The sequence below is a fragment of the Indicator indicator genome, chromosome 12 (assembly GCF_027791375.1).
Source record: "Indicator indicator isolate 239-I01 chromosome 12, UM_Iind_1.1, whole genome shotgun sequence".
Classification (NCBI taxonomy): domain Eukaryota; kingdom Metazoa; phylum Chordata; class Aves; order Piciformes; family Indicatoridae; genus Indicator; species Indicator indicator.
This window is the reverse complement of record NC_072021.1, coordinates 3,521,903-3,538,835: the sequence shown is the minus strand read 5'-3', so window position 1 is coordinate 3,538,835 and position 16,933 is coordinate 3,521,903. Positions and strand designations below refer to the sequence as shown.

General features: G+C 47.6%; 1 protein-coding gene across 1 annotated transcript in view; it reads left to right on the top strand.

Moving 5' to 3' along the window:
- The window catches only part of MATN2 (matrilin 2), a 65,104-nt gene that overhangs the window by 13,517 nt on the left and 34,654 nt on the right, over positions 1-16,933 (top strand). The window contains exons 2-4 of the mRNA XM_054385377.1: positions 494-1,063; positions 5,128-5,250; positions 15,571-15,693. Of these exons, the coding sequence (XP_054241352.1) occupies positions 494-1,063; positions 5,128-5,250; positions 15,571-15,693 (816 nt within the window). The remainder of the gene's footprint in view (positions 1-493; positions 1,064-5,127; positions 5,251-15,570; positions 15,694-16,933) is intronic.

Sequence of the window (16,933 nt, the reverse complement as noted above, 5' to 3'; positions counted from 1 at the left end):
GGATAGGAATGGGGGGAATGGATCCAAGCTAGAGGAGGGGAGATGTAGATTAGATGTCAGGAAGAAATTCTTCCCCATGAGGGTGGTGAGACACTGGCAGAGGTTGCCCAGGGAGGTGGTGGAAGCCTCATCCCTGGAGGTTTTTGCAGCCAGGCTGGATGTGGCTGTGAGCAACCTGCTTTAGTGTGAGGTGTCCCTGTCCCTGTCAGGGGGGTTGGAACTGGATGATCCTTGAGGTCCCTTCCAACCCTGACAACTCTGTGATGTCCTTATCACGCCACAGCAACCTTCTGTTATTTCCCGGAGGCCAAACCGATACTGCCTGAGCTGCCTCAGCTCTGGAATCTGCCTCCCCTGCCGCCTTTCCCCAGCACTCAGCAGGCTGTTCGTTTAGACAGTCAGGTCATCGTGAACCCATCTGCCTGCTGGAAATCCTTGCAGAGCCCTTCTGTTTCCATTTGGGGTCTTTTTTTTTGTTTTTTTTGCCTTCCAGAAAACACTTGCAGCAGCAAACGCCTGGACCTGGTCTTCATCATCGACAGCTCCCGCAGCGTCCGGCCCCACGACTTCGCCAAAGTGAAGGAGTTCATCCTGACCATCCTGCAGTTCCTGGACATCAGGCCCGAGGCCACCCGTGTGGGGCTGCTGCAGTATGGCAGCACGGTCAAGCAGGAGTTCTCCCTGCGCACCTTCCGCAGGAAGCAGGACGTGGAGAGGGCGGTGAGGAGGATGATGCACCTGGCCACGGGCACCATGACCGGCCTGGCTCTGCAGTACGCCCTCAGCATCGCCTTCTCGGAGCCCGAAGGAGCTCGCCCCCCGCGGCAGAACGTGCCCAGGATCATCATGATCGTGACAGACGGGAGGCCGCAGGACCCCGTGGCTGAGATCGCTGCCAGGGCGCGGAACTCGGGGATCCTGATCTTTGCCATCGGGGTGGGGAGGGTGGACATGAACACGCTGAGGGCCATCGGCAGCGAGCCCCACGAGGAGCACGTCTTCCTGGTGGCTAACTTCAGCCAGATGGAAACGCTCACCTCCGCCTTCCAGACCAAGCTTTGTGGTAAGGCTCCTTGTCTGCCGGCGTCCCTGCGTGGGGGCAAGTTAGACACGACACACAATCCTGCGTTGTGGTTAGCAGAGCAGCAGAGAATGGGCTGGGTTGGAAGGGACCTCCAAAGGGCATCCAGTCCAACCCCCTCTGCAGTCAGCAAGGGCATCCTCCAATAGAGCAGGTGTCCAGTTCTGGGCCACTCAGTTCGAGGAGGACCTCAGGAAAGTGCTTGAGAGAGTCCAGCACTGATCTACAAAGCTGCTGCAGGCAGTGGAACATCTCCCTGTGAGGACAGGCTGAGGGAGCTGGGGCTCTGCAGCTGGGAGCAGAGGAGCCTGAGGGCTGCCCTCATTGCTGGTGATAAAGATGTGCAGAAAGACAAAGCCAGGCTCTGCTCAGGGATGTCCAAGGACAGGACAAGGGGCACTAGGGGCAAGCTGGAGCAGAGGAGATTCAACCGGAACAAAAGGGAAAACTTTTTCCCTGTGAGGGCTGCAGAGCCCTGGAGCAGGCTGCCCAGAGAGGTTGTGGAGTCTCCTTCTCTGGAGACATTCAGAACCCAGCTGGATGTGTTCCTGTGTGACCTGCCCTGGGTGAGCCTGCTCTGGCAGGGGGGTTGGACTGGATGATCTCTGGAGGTCCCTTCCAACCCCTAATGTTCTGTGATTCTTTTTGATTTTTTTTTGAATTTATTTATTCCAATCTGTGTGCTTAATATAATTTTGGAGTTTTTTTCCTGAGATATAATTATGAAAGATTTTCACAGGGATTTGGCACTGAGCTGAGGCATTTTCAGCAGAGTCTAGCAAAAGAATGCATTGGGAGACTGAATGCTCACTCATCTTTGGGGCTGCTTTTGCCAGAACAGAACTGAGGCTCATTGTCAGGGTAGTGTCTGGAGAATTTTCCTTACTTGGTCTTTTCCACAACTGTTTCAAAGAGCACCAGGGCTCCAGCTGAACTGCATCAGCACAAAACCCCAGCACAGACATTCACCAGATAATAGATTGGTTCCTGTTTATTCCTTGCTGTATTATCAGCTGGCCAAGTGACATCCATTTAACATCAAGAAAAAAAGAGTAAACTAAATGTGGGTTGAGATTTTCAATGGAAGGAGCAGCAAATGCTTCAAAACTTCATCCTACTGGATTTTTGGTCATTGAGTTTTAGAAACAAATGCAGCACAAATGCCTCTTACTTGGTTGTTTTCTGACTGAGCAGTGTCCAGTAAATATGCTGGAGTTGTGTAGCTCACTTTTAATGCAATCAGATGTGATCCCCAATAAAACCACCGCCCTGCAGAGGAGGGGGTGGAGGTGACAAGAAGTGGCTGCTGCCTCTTTTTCTAAGGGTTGTCTCCACAACTTTTGCTGTGTCAGGAATTGAAGGTGATGTCTGAAAAGGCACTTTAAAAAACCAAGGCCCAGATGCAACAGAGAGTTTAGGTGATGGATCCTTATCACAGAATCACAGGCTGGAAGGGACCTCCAAAGCTCATCCAGTCAAACCCCCCTGCCAGAGCAGGATCACCCAGGGCAGGTCACACAGGAACACATCCAGGTGGGTTTGGAATATCTCCAGAGAGGGAGACTCCACAACCCTCCTGGGTAGCCTGCTCCAGCATTCTGTCACCCTCACAGAGAAAAAATTCTTCCTCCTGTTTCCATGGAACTGCCTCAACTTCCACCACTGCTCCTTGTGCTGTCATTGGGCATCACCCAGCAGAGCCTGGCTCCAGCCTCTGGGCACTCCCCCTGCACATCTTTATCACCAGCAATGAGGTCACCCTCAGGCTCCTCCTCTCCAAGCTACAGAGCCCTCAGCTCCCTCAGGCTCTCCTCATAAGGAAGATCTTCCACTGCCTTCATCATCTCTGTGGCTCTGTGCTGGACTCTTTCAAGCAGTTCCCTGAGGTCCTTCTTGAAGTGAGGGGCCCAGAACTGGACACAATACTCCAGATTAAGGTACAGTTTAAGGGACTAAATTGCAGGTAGGGTCCTTAGGATTCTATTGAGGCTGGGCTGTGAGAGCAATCTAAGAATCCACAAACTGTGCTTCCTAGAGCTCCTGCATTCATAGAATCATGGAATCTATGAATCATAGAATGGTCTGGGTTGGAAGGGACCTCCAAAGCTCATCCAATCCAACCTCCTCTGCAGTCAGCAGGGACATCCTCCTCTAGACCAGGTTGCCCAGAGCCCTATCGAGCCTCACCTTGAATATCTCCAGGGATTCCTCCCAGGATATGTGGCTAGTTTTAAGTCCTCCCCAGCATGGACTCAGAGGCAGTATCATTAGAGTGGAGCTGAGCATCTGGACACTTTGTTTCTTTGCTAGAGCAACTGAAGATAGCCCTCTGGTCAATGCTTCATGCAGTGGGAAAATGTCTCCTATGGAGACAGACTGAGAGAGTTGAGGCTATCCAGTCTGGAGAAGAGAAGACTCCGAGGAGACCTTTTTGTGGCCTTCCAGTATCTGAAGGGGGCTCCAAGAAAGCTGGGGAGGGACTTGTTAGGGTATCAGGTAGTGATGGGACTGGGGGGAGTGGATCCAAGCTAGAGGAAGGCAGATTTAGATTAGATGTTAGGAAGAAGCTCTTCCCCATGAGGGTGGTGAGACACTGGAAGAGGTTGCCCAGGGAGGTGGTGGAAGCCTCATCCCTGGAGGTTTTCGCAGCCAGGCTGGATGTGGCTGTGAGCAACCTGCTGTAGTGTGAGGTGTCCCTGGCCATGGCAGGGGCTTGGATCTGGATGATCCCTGAGGTCCCTTCTGTTTTTAGTCTAAGACACCATTCACAGCTCTACAGCCTTTGCTTGTAGAGGAGAGGGTCCTGCATTCTTGCAAACCCAGATTCAGGTGTCTCCAGCTGAACAGATACAGTGTGAAGGTTGAAGCTTGCTTGGAGATACTGCTGTTATTGTCTTACCCAAAGTCAGATGAGGACCTTGTAGTAAATCAAATTCACAAGAATCACAAAATCACAGAATGTATCTGGTTGGAAGAGACCTTCAAGATCATCCGGTCCAACCTTCCACCCAGCACTGAAGAGTCAACACTAAACCATGTCCCTAAGTGCCAGGCCCCAGAAATTTAATGTTCCCTAGAACAGTTTGTACTTAAATTCCATTTATTTTCTCAATTTGAATGTGGTAAGGCTGTTTCATTGTCTTCCTGGGACCACAAAGTAATTAGTGTTTTGTTTAGATCTCCATTCCACATGTAATTTCATGTCCCAAAGCATGCCACCAGTGTCAACCAGACTGAGCAGCTCCCCTCAAGCAGCCCAGCAGGCAGCTGTGTGCTGGGCTGCAGCCAGAGGAGTGTGGGCAGCAGGGCAGGAGAGGGGATCCTGCCCCTTGACTCTGCTCTGCTGAGACCCCACCTCCAATCCTGCCTCCAGTTCTGGTGTCCCCAGCAGAAGAAGGACACAGAGCTGCTGGAGTGAGTCCAGAGGAGGCCACAAAGATGATCCAAGGGCTGGAGCAGCTCTGCTGTGAGGACAGGCTGAGGGAGCTGGGGGTGTTCCGCTTGGAGAAGACTCTAGGGGTACCTTAGAGCTGCCTTCCAACAGCTGAAGGGATCCTACAGGAAGGCTGCAAAGGGTGTCCAAAGAAAGGACAAAGGGGAGTGGATTGAAGCTGAGGGAGAGCAGGGTCAGACTGGAGCTGAGGAAGAAGTTTTTCATTCTGAGGGTGGTGAGACTCTGGAATAGGCTGCCCAGGGAGATTGTGGATTCCTCCTCTCTGGGGTGTTCAAGGCCAGGCTGGATGAGACCTTGAGCAGCTGAGTCTAGTTGAGAGATGTCCCTGCCCCTGGTGGGGAGGTTGGAGTAGATCTCTGAGGTCCCTGAACCATTCTGTGACTGTCTGATTAAATTCCTACTTTTAGGAATAAATGCAGAGTACTCTTGGGTAGGGTCTTGGGGTATAAGCTCCCATTTTTCTCTTTGCTTTCAACACTACATGTGAAATTTCTGAACTAAGTCTATAAATTGTACTCTTTTCTTTTTTTTTTCCTAATTTAATGTTGTGACCACAAGTAAGTTAATTAATCTTTTCCTTTGTCTCTCTCAGTGCCCCACATGTGCAGTGTCGTTGAGCATGGCTGCGATCACTTCTGCATCAACACTCCTGGCTCCTACACGTGCAGGTGTAAACAAGGATACATTCTGAATGCTGACCACAAGACCTGCAGCAGTAGGTTCTCTTTTCTTACCTTCTTCATGCTCCCAAAGAGTGGGTTTTGTTAGGCTCATAAAGAGGGACTGAGGTCAGTATCTAATTGATGGTAGTCAGCAGAAAGAGTCTGAAAACCATCGATGAAGTTCTCCTTCTTGTTTCGTGTAAGACCTTCCCCAAGCTCACTGTTATACAGAGCTCTGCAGAGGTGCACTGGAACTTCATGACCTCACATGTGGGCATTGTTGGGGTAGGAAGGTCAAGATGAAAGAAGCAACAACGAAAGCAAGAACTGTTCCTGTCAGAGCTTCATAGATGCATTCACAGAATGGTTTAGGTTGGAAGAGACCTTAAAGATCATCCAGTTCCAACCCCACTGCCATGGGCAGGGACACCTCCCACCAGCCCAGGTTGCTCAAGGCCTCATCCAACCTGGACTCGAACACCTCCAGGGAGGAGACATCCACCACCTCCCTGGGCAATCTGTTCCAGCATCTCCCCATCCTCACTGGAAAGAATTTCTTCCTAATCTCCAGTCTCAATCTCCTTTCATCAAGCTTCAATCCATTCCCTCTCACTACAAATCCCTGTAAAAAGTCCCTTCTCAGCCTTCCTGTAGAATCCCTTCAGGTACTGGAAGGCTGCTCTAGGGTCTCCCTGGAGCCTTTTCTTCTCCAGGCTGAACAGCCCCAGTAGATGATCTCTGAGATCCCTTCCAATCTAAGCCATTCTAGGATCCACCATTAATTTAAGCAAATTATATAATCCTATTTTTAGTTACTTGTGGAAAATGTGCTTGATGAAAATGCAGTTTCTTATCCCATGACAGTGCATGGATTCAAGTGAAATTTCCCAACTTGATTGTAGCCAGAAAACAAATTTTGGGAAACAAAAGCTGGAGGAGGCAGTCATGGTGAGAGCTTAGGATGTACCCCTCACAGCTTGTCCCTTACAATTAAGATGAAGGATGCAGGCTCAAACCCTGTCGTTGTGTTTGAACTTGCAAGGTCCACATCTCAGGAGAGGTAGCTTGGGATCAGAGGGTGGAACGTGCTGGAAGGTGTCCAGAGAAGGGCCATGAGGATGATCAGAGGGCTGGAGCTGCTCTGCTATGAGGACAGCCTGAGAGAGTTGGGGTTGTGCAGTCTGGAGAAGAGAAGGCTCTGAGGAGACCTTCCTGTGGCCTTCCAGTATCTGAAGGAGGCTCCAAGAAAGCTGGGGAGGGACTTTTGAGGGTGTCAGGGAGTGATAGGACTGGGGGGAATGGAACAAAACTAGAAATGGGGAGATTCAGATTGGATGTTAGGAAGAAGTTTTTCCCCATGAGGGTGGTGAGACACTGGCACAGGTTGCCCAGGGAGGTGGTGGAAGCCTCATGCCTGGAGGTTTTTGCAGCCAGGCTGGATGTGGCTGTGAGCAACCTGCTGTAGTGTGAGGTGTCCCTGGCCATGGCAGGGGGGTTGGAACTGGATGATCCTTGAGGTCCCTTCCAACCCTGACAATTCTGTGATTCTTGCTTAGTTTTCTCTTTTATATCCAACACTTAATGACCAATGAAGCAGCAAGAACATGGCAGTGTCTGAGGTGACTCTGCAGCTCGGCAGTGAGAGTCCTTACACGTGTGGTGGGACACATGGTTTCAGTCAGAGCCTCAGTAAATAGGAATGGGAACAAAAAGATGACAGCACTGGAGCAATTTGGGCATTCTGACTGCTGCATGAAATTGGCTTCAGACCCTTTGGGCTACAGTAGAAAACTGCTTTGGAGCTGTACACCTCCTGTACTACTGGAGTTCATTTTAGCAATCTCAGTTTCCTTCTCACCAGCATTCTTCACCAAATGCAGACTTTTTTTCCTGTGTGTGAATTAGGGGGGCATAGTTTGTGTTCCATGGAACAAATTTAACAGGTTGGTTTGTTGTTTGGTTTTTTTGGTGGTTTTGTTTCCTCAAGAAGATATTGAGAACAAAAAAATTGAATCTACTCTGGAATATTTCCTGGTTCTCATTTGGTTTAGCAGCTAAGCCAAGAGAAGAAGAGTGAGAGGAAAAACTTTTCCTGCAGCCTGTTTTCTTTGCTGTAGCTCTTCAGAGAGTGGTCAGATGGCTCCAACTACCTAATCCCATTTCAATAATTCTAACTCATTATTTTAGATGGGGCAATTTAAAAAGGCTTCTCATTTACAGAATCACAGAACGTTAGAGGTTGGAAGGAACCTCCAGAGATCATCCAGTCCAACCCCCCTGCCAGAGCAGGATCACCCAGGGGAGTCTGCACTGGAATGCATCCAGGAGGGTTTGGAAAGTCTCCAGAGAAGGAGACTCCACAACCTCTCTGGGCAGCCTGCTCCAGGGCTCTGACACCCTCACTGTAAAGAAGTTTCTCCTCATGTTGAGCTGAAACCTTCTCCGTTCAAGTTTGTCTCCATTGTTCCTTGGCTTAGTCCTGTGAACCACCAAAAGAGCCTGGCCCCCTCCCCTTGACCCCCACCCCTCAGCTATTGATAGACATTGATCAGATCCCTCTCAGCCTTCTCTTCTCCAGACTAAACAGCCCCAGGGCTCTCAGTCTCTCTTCACAGGGGAGATGCTCAAGTCCCCTAAGCATCCTCCTGGCTCTCCCTTGGACTCTCTCCAGCAGGTCTCTGTCTCTCCTGAACTGGGGAGCCCCAAACTGGACACAGGATTGCAGGAGTGGTCTCAGCAGGGCAGAGCAGAGGGGCAGCAGAACCTCCCCAGCCCTGCTGGCCACACTTTTCTTGCTGTCCCCCAGGATCCCATTGGCTCTCTTGGCCACAAGGGCACATTGCTGTCCCATGCAGAACTTGCTGTCCACCAGCACTCCAAGGTCTTTCTCCATGGAGCTGCTCTCCAGCAGGGCAGCTCCTAACCTGTCCTGATGCCTGCTGTTGTTCCTCCCCATCTGCAGGACCCTGCCCTTGTCCTTATTGAACTTGATGAGGTTTGCCTGCCCCCAGCTCTCAGCCTGTGCAGCTCTGGTTGGATGGCAGCACAGCCTGGCAGGTGTCTAGCCACATTTGGGCACTGCAGTGTTTCAAAGTACAGATTAATTTTCCAGAGTTTTGGAATTGTGAAGAGTTTTTCTCCTGGTGACCCATACACAGCAACTCTCACTGTGCTCCCCTCTCTACCATTTTTCAAAGTCCATTTCTGTATTGCTTTACTTTTTTTTTTCATGGCTGAACACTCAGTCTGATATTAGTTTCCCTCCCCTGAGACAGGATATGCTTGGCTCTGTGCTTGCTTTGATCATCACTCAGATGATACCAGTCTGCAGTTTGCTAAATATGGAAGGGAAAGGAATCATTCTCCAGGGCTGCCACATCTTATGGTGTTCACACCTCTTTCATTTTGCCATTAACCTAGGGCAGATCAGCCTCCTAATATTACTCCTCATCCCTCTGACACAGATAGACTTTGCTGTGTCTTCACCTCAATCTCCCCTCCTCTAGCCTGCATCCATTCCCCCCAGTCCCATCACTACCCAAAGGCTTTGCTGTATCCTGTCCAGACAATCACAGCACAATCAGGAATCTGCTGCTGAGCAATTAGCTGTGCAAAGCAGCCTGAGCTCTTGGCACCAAATGACAAAGGCTTGAGCCTGAAAACATGAGGATTGGAGCAACTGCAAAAGCAGGGCAGAGGATGACTGAGCCAGAGCTGGGCCTCCAAAGCATTTAACAGCTGCTCTCAGCTCAGAACTTAGCAGGGCAAATGCTACCAGCAGGTTCAAAAGCTGCTCTTGATGGACTCATTTCCTTCTTGCTATGCACAAGCAACAGCATTACAGAATCACAGAGTCACAGAATTGTCAGGGCTGGAAGGGACCTTGTGATGGTTTGAAACTGTCTTTTTAATTTTTCCTTGCAAAGTTCAGAACAGAGAAAGTGAAAGAATGTAAATAAGTCACTATTGGGTGTAAGAAAGCAAAATAACGATTGTTCTAAACACTTCCATTGGATAGATAGAAATGTTTAAGAACTATTACCCAAAACAAAGTAGGCACTCTGCACATTCTGCGTTCGGCAGTGGGGGCAGTTGCTGGGCTGTCTGGCTGCTGTTTCTTCTTCTCTTCTGGCTGAAGATAACACACTGACCTTGGCAGCTAAGTTAACAACTTTCTGCTTAACTAACTCTGCTTCTCTGTCCAGGGGGTTCTGGGGGGAAGCTCCTGGGAGAGAGAGAGGCCCCTTTGGGAGGGTCCCCTTGGGGGGAAGCAAAGGGAGATCGATTGTGCTTTTTCTGTTGATTGTATATATTTGTGAATGTTGTGAATTTTGTATATTTGTACATATTCATTGCATTTCATTGTAGATTTCAGACTCTGCTTGTAAATACAGCCTTCATTTGCTTCCAGACTGAGCTAGCCTGGTTATTGTCGGTGGGGGGGGAATTTCAGCTCACACCGACACACTTTTTATTTTTGGCGCCCAACGTGGGGCTCGATTGCTTGTGATTTATTTCTGCTCAGATTAGGAAGCAAAATGAAGCTGTTTTGGATTCTGAGTCATTCTATTTCATCTGTTATCAGTGTGATTGTTTACAGATGGGCCATTTCTTGCATGATAGACAAGATTGTGAGATATGTGGCATATAAGTCATTTCTTTGGGTTAAGAACAAGTTACTGAATGTTGGTGAATTCTGTTGTGGTCTTATTGGGCTAAGAAGCTATGGTAACTCAACTATGGATCTGCTAGCAGACACATATGAGTTTGTTACTCCTCTTACAACTACAGAGGGTCTTTGGAACCAGTGGTACCCTAGATATCTTGTGCTAGCCTTAATCTTAATTTTGTTGCTTCTTGGAATAATCATATGGCTACTGATAGCACTGTGTCAAGAAAGACATAAGGCTACTTGCTCTTCCAACTCTGCTGTGAATGTGAAAACCAAGCCAGTAAATTTGGTGGCCACTGTAACCAGAAAGCGTAAAGGAGATGCAGATGCTGCAGGAGATGGTGCAGATGGAGATGAGGGTCCTTCTATTCAGGGTCCCTCTGTTAAGAAAGATCCTTCTGATGAGGAAGAGAGGGTTAGCCTTAAAACTCTGGTAGACCTCTTGAGACCCCACATGGATGATGGAGATGTAGGTCAGGATGTAGACCCTAGTAGATTAGCAACTGCTGGCAGAGCCTCTGAACTCAAGGAAATTCAACGGAGGATTGCAACAGGATTATGGGGACAGCGACCTCAGGATGATGATGATGATGATGATGATGATGGCCATCAGGGAAAGGAAAAGCTGATCTCTGTGCTTTTCACACCAAGTCATGTCATAGCTGAGCTTGGAAATACTTTTCTGAAGCTAACTTTGCATGATGGACAAACCTTCAAAGGCAACAGACAGCTTCAGGTGTCGTGATTAAAATGTTTTGATTTAAATGTTTTGATAAATGTTTTGATAAACTTGGTCATAGGAAGCTCCATCTCAACATGAGAAGGAACTTCTTTACTTTGAGGGTGGCAGAGTCCTGGAGCAGGCTGCCCAGAGAGGTTGTGGAGTCTCCTATGGAGACCTTCCAAACCCACCTGGATATGTTCCTGTGTGACCTGCCCTGGGTGATGCTGCTCCAGCAGGGGGGTTGGACTGGATGCTCTCTGGAAGTCCCTTCCAACCCCTACTATTCTGTGATTCTGTGATTCATTCAGTGTGTTTGTAGCCTACATCTAGTGGACTTTTTTTTCCTACATCTCCAAACTATAAATTAATTTTCTTAATTAGCACTGGAAATCCAGTATTTAGAGTCATCAAACTGGTCTTAAATGTGTTAGGATGGTGCATATCCTTGATGAAGGAGGGAGATGGTTTGGCAGCAATCCAGACAAGAACAGACCATTATGTCTAAAACCTTACCAAAGAAGCAGCAGAATTCATGAGGGGAGGGGACTGAGCCTGGACAAACTGGACAGCTTATTTCTGGAGGTAAGGGCAATAGAAACCTCCCCAGTCTGTGACCATTTCAGTTACCTTCATTGACTGCTGATGGTCCACAAGTGCACAGAGAGAGAGGAGGAGCCTGAGGGTGACCTCATTGCTGTTGATAAAGATGTGCAGGGGGAGTGCCCAGATGCTGGAGCCAGGCTCTGCTGGGTGATGCCCAATGCCAGCACAAGGGGCAGTGGTGGAAGCTGAGGCATAGGAAGTTTCATGGAAACAGGAGGAAGAATTTTTTTCCCTGTGAGGGTGACAGAACCTGGAACAGGCTACCCAGGGGAGTTGTGGAGTCTCCCTCTGGAGATATTCAAACCCCACCTAGATGTGTTCCTGTGTGAGCTGGCCTGGGTGATCTTGTTCTGGCCGGGGGGTTCGGCTGGATGAGCTTTGGAGGTCCCTTCCAACCCCTAACATTCTGTGATTCTGTGATAATGTCTTCCTCCTGTGACCTCTGAGTAAAAGAAGTCTCCATCATGTTTCTGTTTGGTGCAATCCATAACAGACATAAACCAGATGTGTTGATCTAAAGCTTGATTGTTTCTGTCAGGTCTTTCATCAACAAATCATGAGCTCACGTAGCCATTTTAGCACTTTCCACAGGAAATAGCTCAGGGAAGGTGAATGATATCTGCCTAAAGTTATGCTCTCTTCATTTGTCTGTCCCCTCCTATGGTGTGAATGCAGACCATGCCTCTGTCCACATCCTAAAAGGGTTTACCCAAATGGCTTCCATCAGCAATGAAGGGACAGCTTTGCTGCAGGCTGAAAAAACCTGCATTTCTGTTTTGAATAAGTGATAGCTTTAGTCCTTGATATATTTCATTGTAAGATTATTGCAGGGGAAAAAAAAAAGTGTTTCCTTACACTGAAGGAGAAGAATCTGCCTTGTGATTTATTGCTTTCCATAAGGAAAAAAAAAAGAAGAAAAAAAAAGAAAAGAAGGAAAATAAAATGAAAGGAATTAAAAGAAGAGAAAATAGAGTAAGAGAAAAGAAACAACGTAAAGAGAAGAAAAGGGGAAAAAGGAAGAAAAGAGAGAGAAAAGAAAAGTGAAAAAAAGGAAAGATTAATAAAGATGAGAGGAAAAAGAAGAGAGAAAAGGAGATGGGAAAAAAAAAGAGAAAAAAGGAAGAAAATAAAGAAGAAAGAAAAAAGAGAAAAAGAAAAAAAGAAGAGAGAAAAGAAGAAAAAAGTAAAGAGAAAAAGAAGGGAAAATAGAAGAGAAAAAAGAAAAGAGAAAAAGAGAGAAAAGAAAAAAAGAAGAAAAGAATAAAGAAGAAAGGAGAAAAGAGGGAAAAAGAAAAGAAAATGGAAAAGAAAAAAGAAAAGAAAAGAAAAAAAGAAAATAAAAGAAATAGAAAAGAAAAGAAAAGAGAAAATAAAAGAAAAGAAGAAAAGGAAGAAAAGAGAAAAGAAAGGGAAAACAGGAAAGGAAAGAAGGGGAAAGAAAAAGAAAATAAAAAAGGAAAAAGAATAAAAGAGAAAAGAAGGGGAAAAGAGGAAAGGAAGGAAAAGAAAAGAAAAAGAAAAGAAAAAGAAACTAAAGAAGAAGAGGGGGGGGGGGGGAGAAGGCATCTGTGGTATTTTCCAGGAAAAAAAAATAGGGGGAAAAAAAGTTCTTTTGTTGAAGTCGAAACATTCTCCTATTCATTTCCCTAAGATTGTTTTGCTGCAGAGCAGAGCCAGACCCTGGCTGATTTTGCTATTTTGGCTGGTTTTTAACTCCATACACTGCATTGGTTTACCTTCATCTCTTCCATTCTTCTCCAGGGGTGTTCAAACCATGCCTGAATGTACAAAATAGGAGAAAAAAAATAAGATAAAAAGAAATGGAGTTGAAAGGAGCTGGAAAATGCTCTGTGAATGTTTCTCCTGGAACAAGAGGGTTACCCAACTGTTTATGCAGTCCATCCTGCTGCTTGATATGAAGCAGAGAGCACTGAAAGCAAATTTGTGTTTGCTTGGCTGCTTTCCCCAAACATGATCCAAAAGTGTGGGGGAGTTATAGCTGGAAATGATCATTTATGTGTTGAACCTGGTTCTGGGCCCCTCGCTGTAAGAAGGATATTGAGGTGATGGAGAGGGTCCAGAAGACAGTGACCAGACTGGGGAAGGGACTGGAGGGAAAGAGAGACAGAGTGGGGTGCAGCAAGAAAAGTGTGGCCAGCAGGGCTAGGGAGGTTCTGCTGCCCCTCTGCTCTGCCCTGCTGAGACCACTCCTGCAATCCTGTGTCCAGTTTGGGGCTGCCCAGTTCAGGAGAGACAGAGACCTGCTGGAGAGAGTCCAAGGGAGAGCCAGGAGGATGCTTAAGGGACTTGAGCATCTCCCTTGTGAAGAGAGACTGAGAGCCCTGGGGCTGTTTAGTGTGGAGAAGAGAAGGCTGAGAGGGATCTGATCAATGTCTATCAATAGCTGAGGGGTGGGGGTCAAGTGGAGGGGGCCAGGCTCTTTTGGGTGGTGCACAGTGACAAGGAGTACTGGGTTCAAACTAGAATACAGGAGGTTCCACCTCAACACAAGGAGAAATTTCTTTATAGTGAGGGTGACAGAGCACTGGAACAGGCTCCCCAGGGGGATTGTGGAGTCTCCTTCTCTGGAGACTTTCCAAACCCACCTGGTTGCATTCCTGTGGGGACTCCCCTGGGTGATGCTGCTCTTGCAGGAGGGGTGGACCTGATGTCTCTTGAGGTCCCTTCCAACCTCTGATATACTATGGTACTGTGATACTGTGAAAGTCTGATGAGGTGAGGCTGAGGGAGCTTGGGGGTGTTTAGCCTGGAGGAGAGGAGACTCAGGGGGGACCTTATTACTCTCTGAAACTACCTGAAGGGAAACTGTAGTAAGGTGTAGGTTGGGCTCTTCTCCCAGGCAATTTGTGAGGGCATGGGCTGAAGCTGTGCCAGGGCAGGGTTAGGTTGGATGTTAGGAAGCACTTCCTCATGGAAAGGGGAGTTAGAGACTGGAATGGACTGCTCAGGGAGGTGGTGGAGTTGCTGTCCCTGGAGGTGTTTAAGGCAAGATTGGATGTGGCACTCAGTGCCATGGTCTGGTCGGTGTGGTGGTGTTAAGTCACTTGATGATCTTAGAGGTCTATTCCAGCCTCAACTATTCCGTGTGATTCTGTGAAAGTTCCTTTGCTTTCCATGAATCTGACTGGGGAAACATGGAGGGGGGCTCAGAAATCTTTCATGTGTTGAAAAGAAAGCCCAGCGTGCTTTGTAGAGCCAGGTGCTGACCTCATCTATTAATTTAGTAATTTTCCTAATGGGCTCTTTTACTTGCAGGGGATGACTTGCTCTGTGTTTTGCACTAAAATGAAAACTCATAAAACCCAGAAATTAAATATCCTCAATTCTCCTGGTGTTACATTTTTCTTGCCTTTCCCCTTCCAACCTCATCATCATTTATTGGAGAGAGTTACACAAAAAGGACAAAAAAAATTGATTTTTATTGGGTTTTTGTACAAAACCTGAATATTGCCCTTCAAATTTTTTAGAGTAATACACACTCAAGCAACTCTACCAGGCATCATTGGCCCACCAGTAGCCATTGGCTCATCAATAATCATTGGCCCATCAGTAGTCATTGACTCATCAGCAGTCATTGGTCCATTAGTAGTCATTGGTCCATCAATAGTCATTGGTCCATCAATAGTCACTGGCCCATCAGTAGTCATTGACTCATTGTCATTGGTCCATCAATAGTCATTGACTCATCAGCAGTCATTGGTCCATTAGTAGTCATTGGTCCATCAATAGTCATTGGTCCATCAGTAGTCACTGGCCCATCAGTAGTCATTGACTCATCAATAATCATTGGTCCATCAGTAGTCATTGGTCCATCAATAGACACTGGCCTATCAGTAGTCATTGACTCATCAATAATCATTGATCCATCAATAGTCATTGACTCATCAGCAGTCATTGGTCCATAAGTAGTCATTGGTCCATCAATAGTCATTGGTCCGTCAATAGTCACTGGCCCATCAGTAGTCATTAACTCATCAATAATCATTGGTCCATCAGTAGTCACTGGTCCATCAATAGACACTGGCCCATCAGTACTCATGTGCCCATCAGGACTCACTGACCCCTCAATAGTCATTGACTTATCAATAGCCATTGGCCCATCATTAGTCACTGGCCCATCAGTAGCCATTGGCCCATCAGCAGGCATTGCCTGCAGCTGAAGGCATGAGCTCCTCAGATGTGAGTGAGTGCTCCTGTTGGCTTTCATGGTTTGACAGAACATTGGCGTCACCTCTGTTCAAACGAGCTCATCTCTGAAGAGCTGTTGATAGCTTCCTGCAGTTTGGGTTTTTTCATCCATAGTGCCTTACAGGAGGTGAAGGATTTTCACATGCCTGCAATTCTGTGTTGTAGCTCAGGACCTGTGTGCAGTGGAGCAGCATGACTGTGAGCAGATCTGTGTCAACACACCTGGCTCCTACGTCTGCCAGTGTTACGAGGGGTACGAGCTGCATGCAGATGGGAAGAGTTGTCTTGGTGAGTATCAGCTGGGCCATTCACATTTGATCTTGACCCCAAAGAGAAATTCAGTGCAATATTGTGCCCAGTTCTGGGCCCCTCAATTCAAGAAGAACCTCAGGGAACTGCTTGAGAGAGTCCAGCACAGAAATACAAAGCTGCTGCAGGCAGTGGAACATCTCCCTGTGAGGACAGGCTGAGGGAGTTGGGGCTTGGAGCAGAGGAGCCTGAGGGCTGCCCTCATTGCTGGAGATAAAGATGTGCAGGGCAGTGTGGGGAGGATGGAGCCAGGCTCTGCTCAGGGATGTCCAAGGACAGCACAAGGGGCACTGGGGGCAAGCTGGAGCAGAGGAAGTGCCACAGGGACAGATGGGAAAACTTTTTCCCTGTGAGGATGACAGAGCCCTGGAGCAGGCTGCCCAGAGAGGTTGTGGAGTTTCCTTCTTTGGAGACATTCAGAACCCGGCTGGATGTGTTCCTGTGTGACCTGCCCTGGGTGATGCTGCTCTGGTAAGGGGGTTGGACTGAATGATCTCTGGAGGTCCCTTCCAACAGCTCACACTCTGTGTGTGTCAGATGAATAGTTTATTCACACAATTGTCAGGTTTAGAAGGTACCTTGAAGAACCTCCAGTTCCAACCCCCCTGCCATGGGCAGGGACACCTCACACTAGAGCAGGTTGCTCACAGCCACATCCAGCCTGGCCTTAAAAGCTTCCAGGGATGAGGCTTCTACCACCTCCCTGGGCAACCTGTTCCTATAGACACTGATGGAAAGCTTTCCATAGGCATTGATTCCATAGATATTGATGGGAAGCTTTCCATAGACATTGATTCCATAGATATTGATGGGAAGCTTTCAATAGAAATTGATTCCATAGACACTGATGAGAAGCTTTCCGTAGACATTGATGGGAAGCTTTCTGTGGACATTGATTCCATTGACATGGATGGGAAGCTTTCCATAGGCATTGATTCCATAGACACTGATGGAAAGCTTTCCATAGACATTGATTCCATAGACACTGATTCCATAGACATTGATGGGAAGCTTTCCATAGACATTGATGGGAAGCTTTCTGTAGGCACTGATTCCATAGACACTGATGGAAAGCTTTCCATAGACATTGATTCCCTAGACATTGATGGGAAGCTTTCCTCTCTTTTATGAGTGGTAGATAAAGAAGAATTTATGAGGCTGTGTTGGTAGGGCCTTGACTGCTAAGAAGTGGTGACCTGTTCTAATTTCACACAGAGAA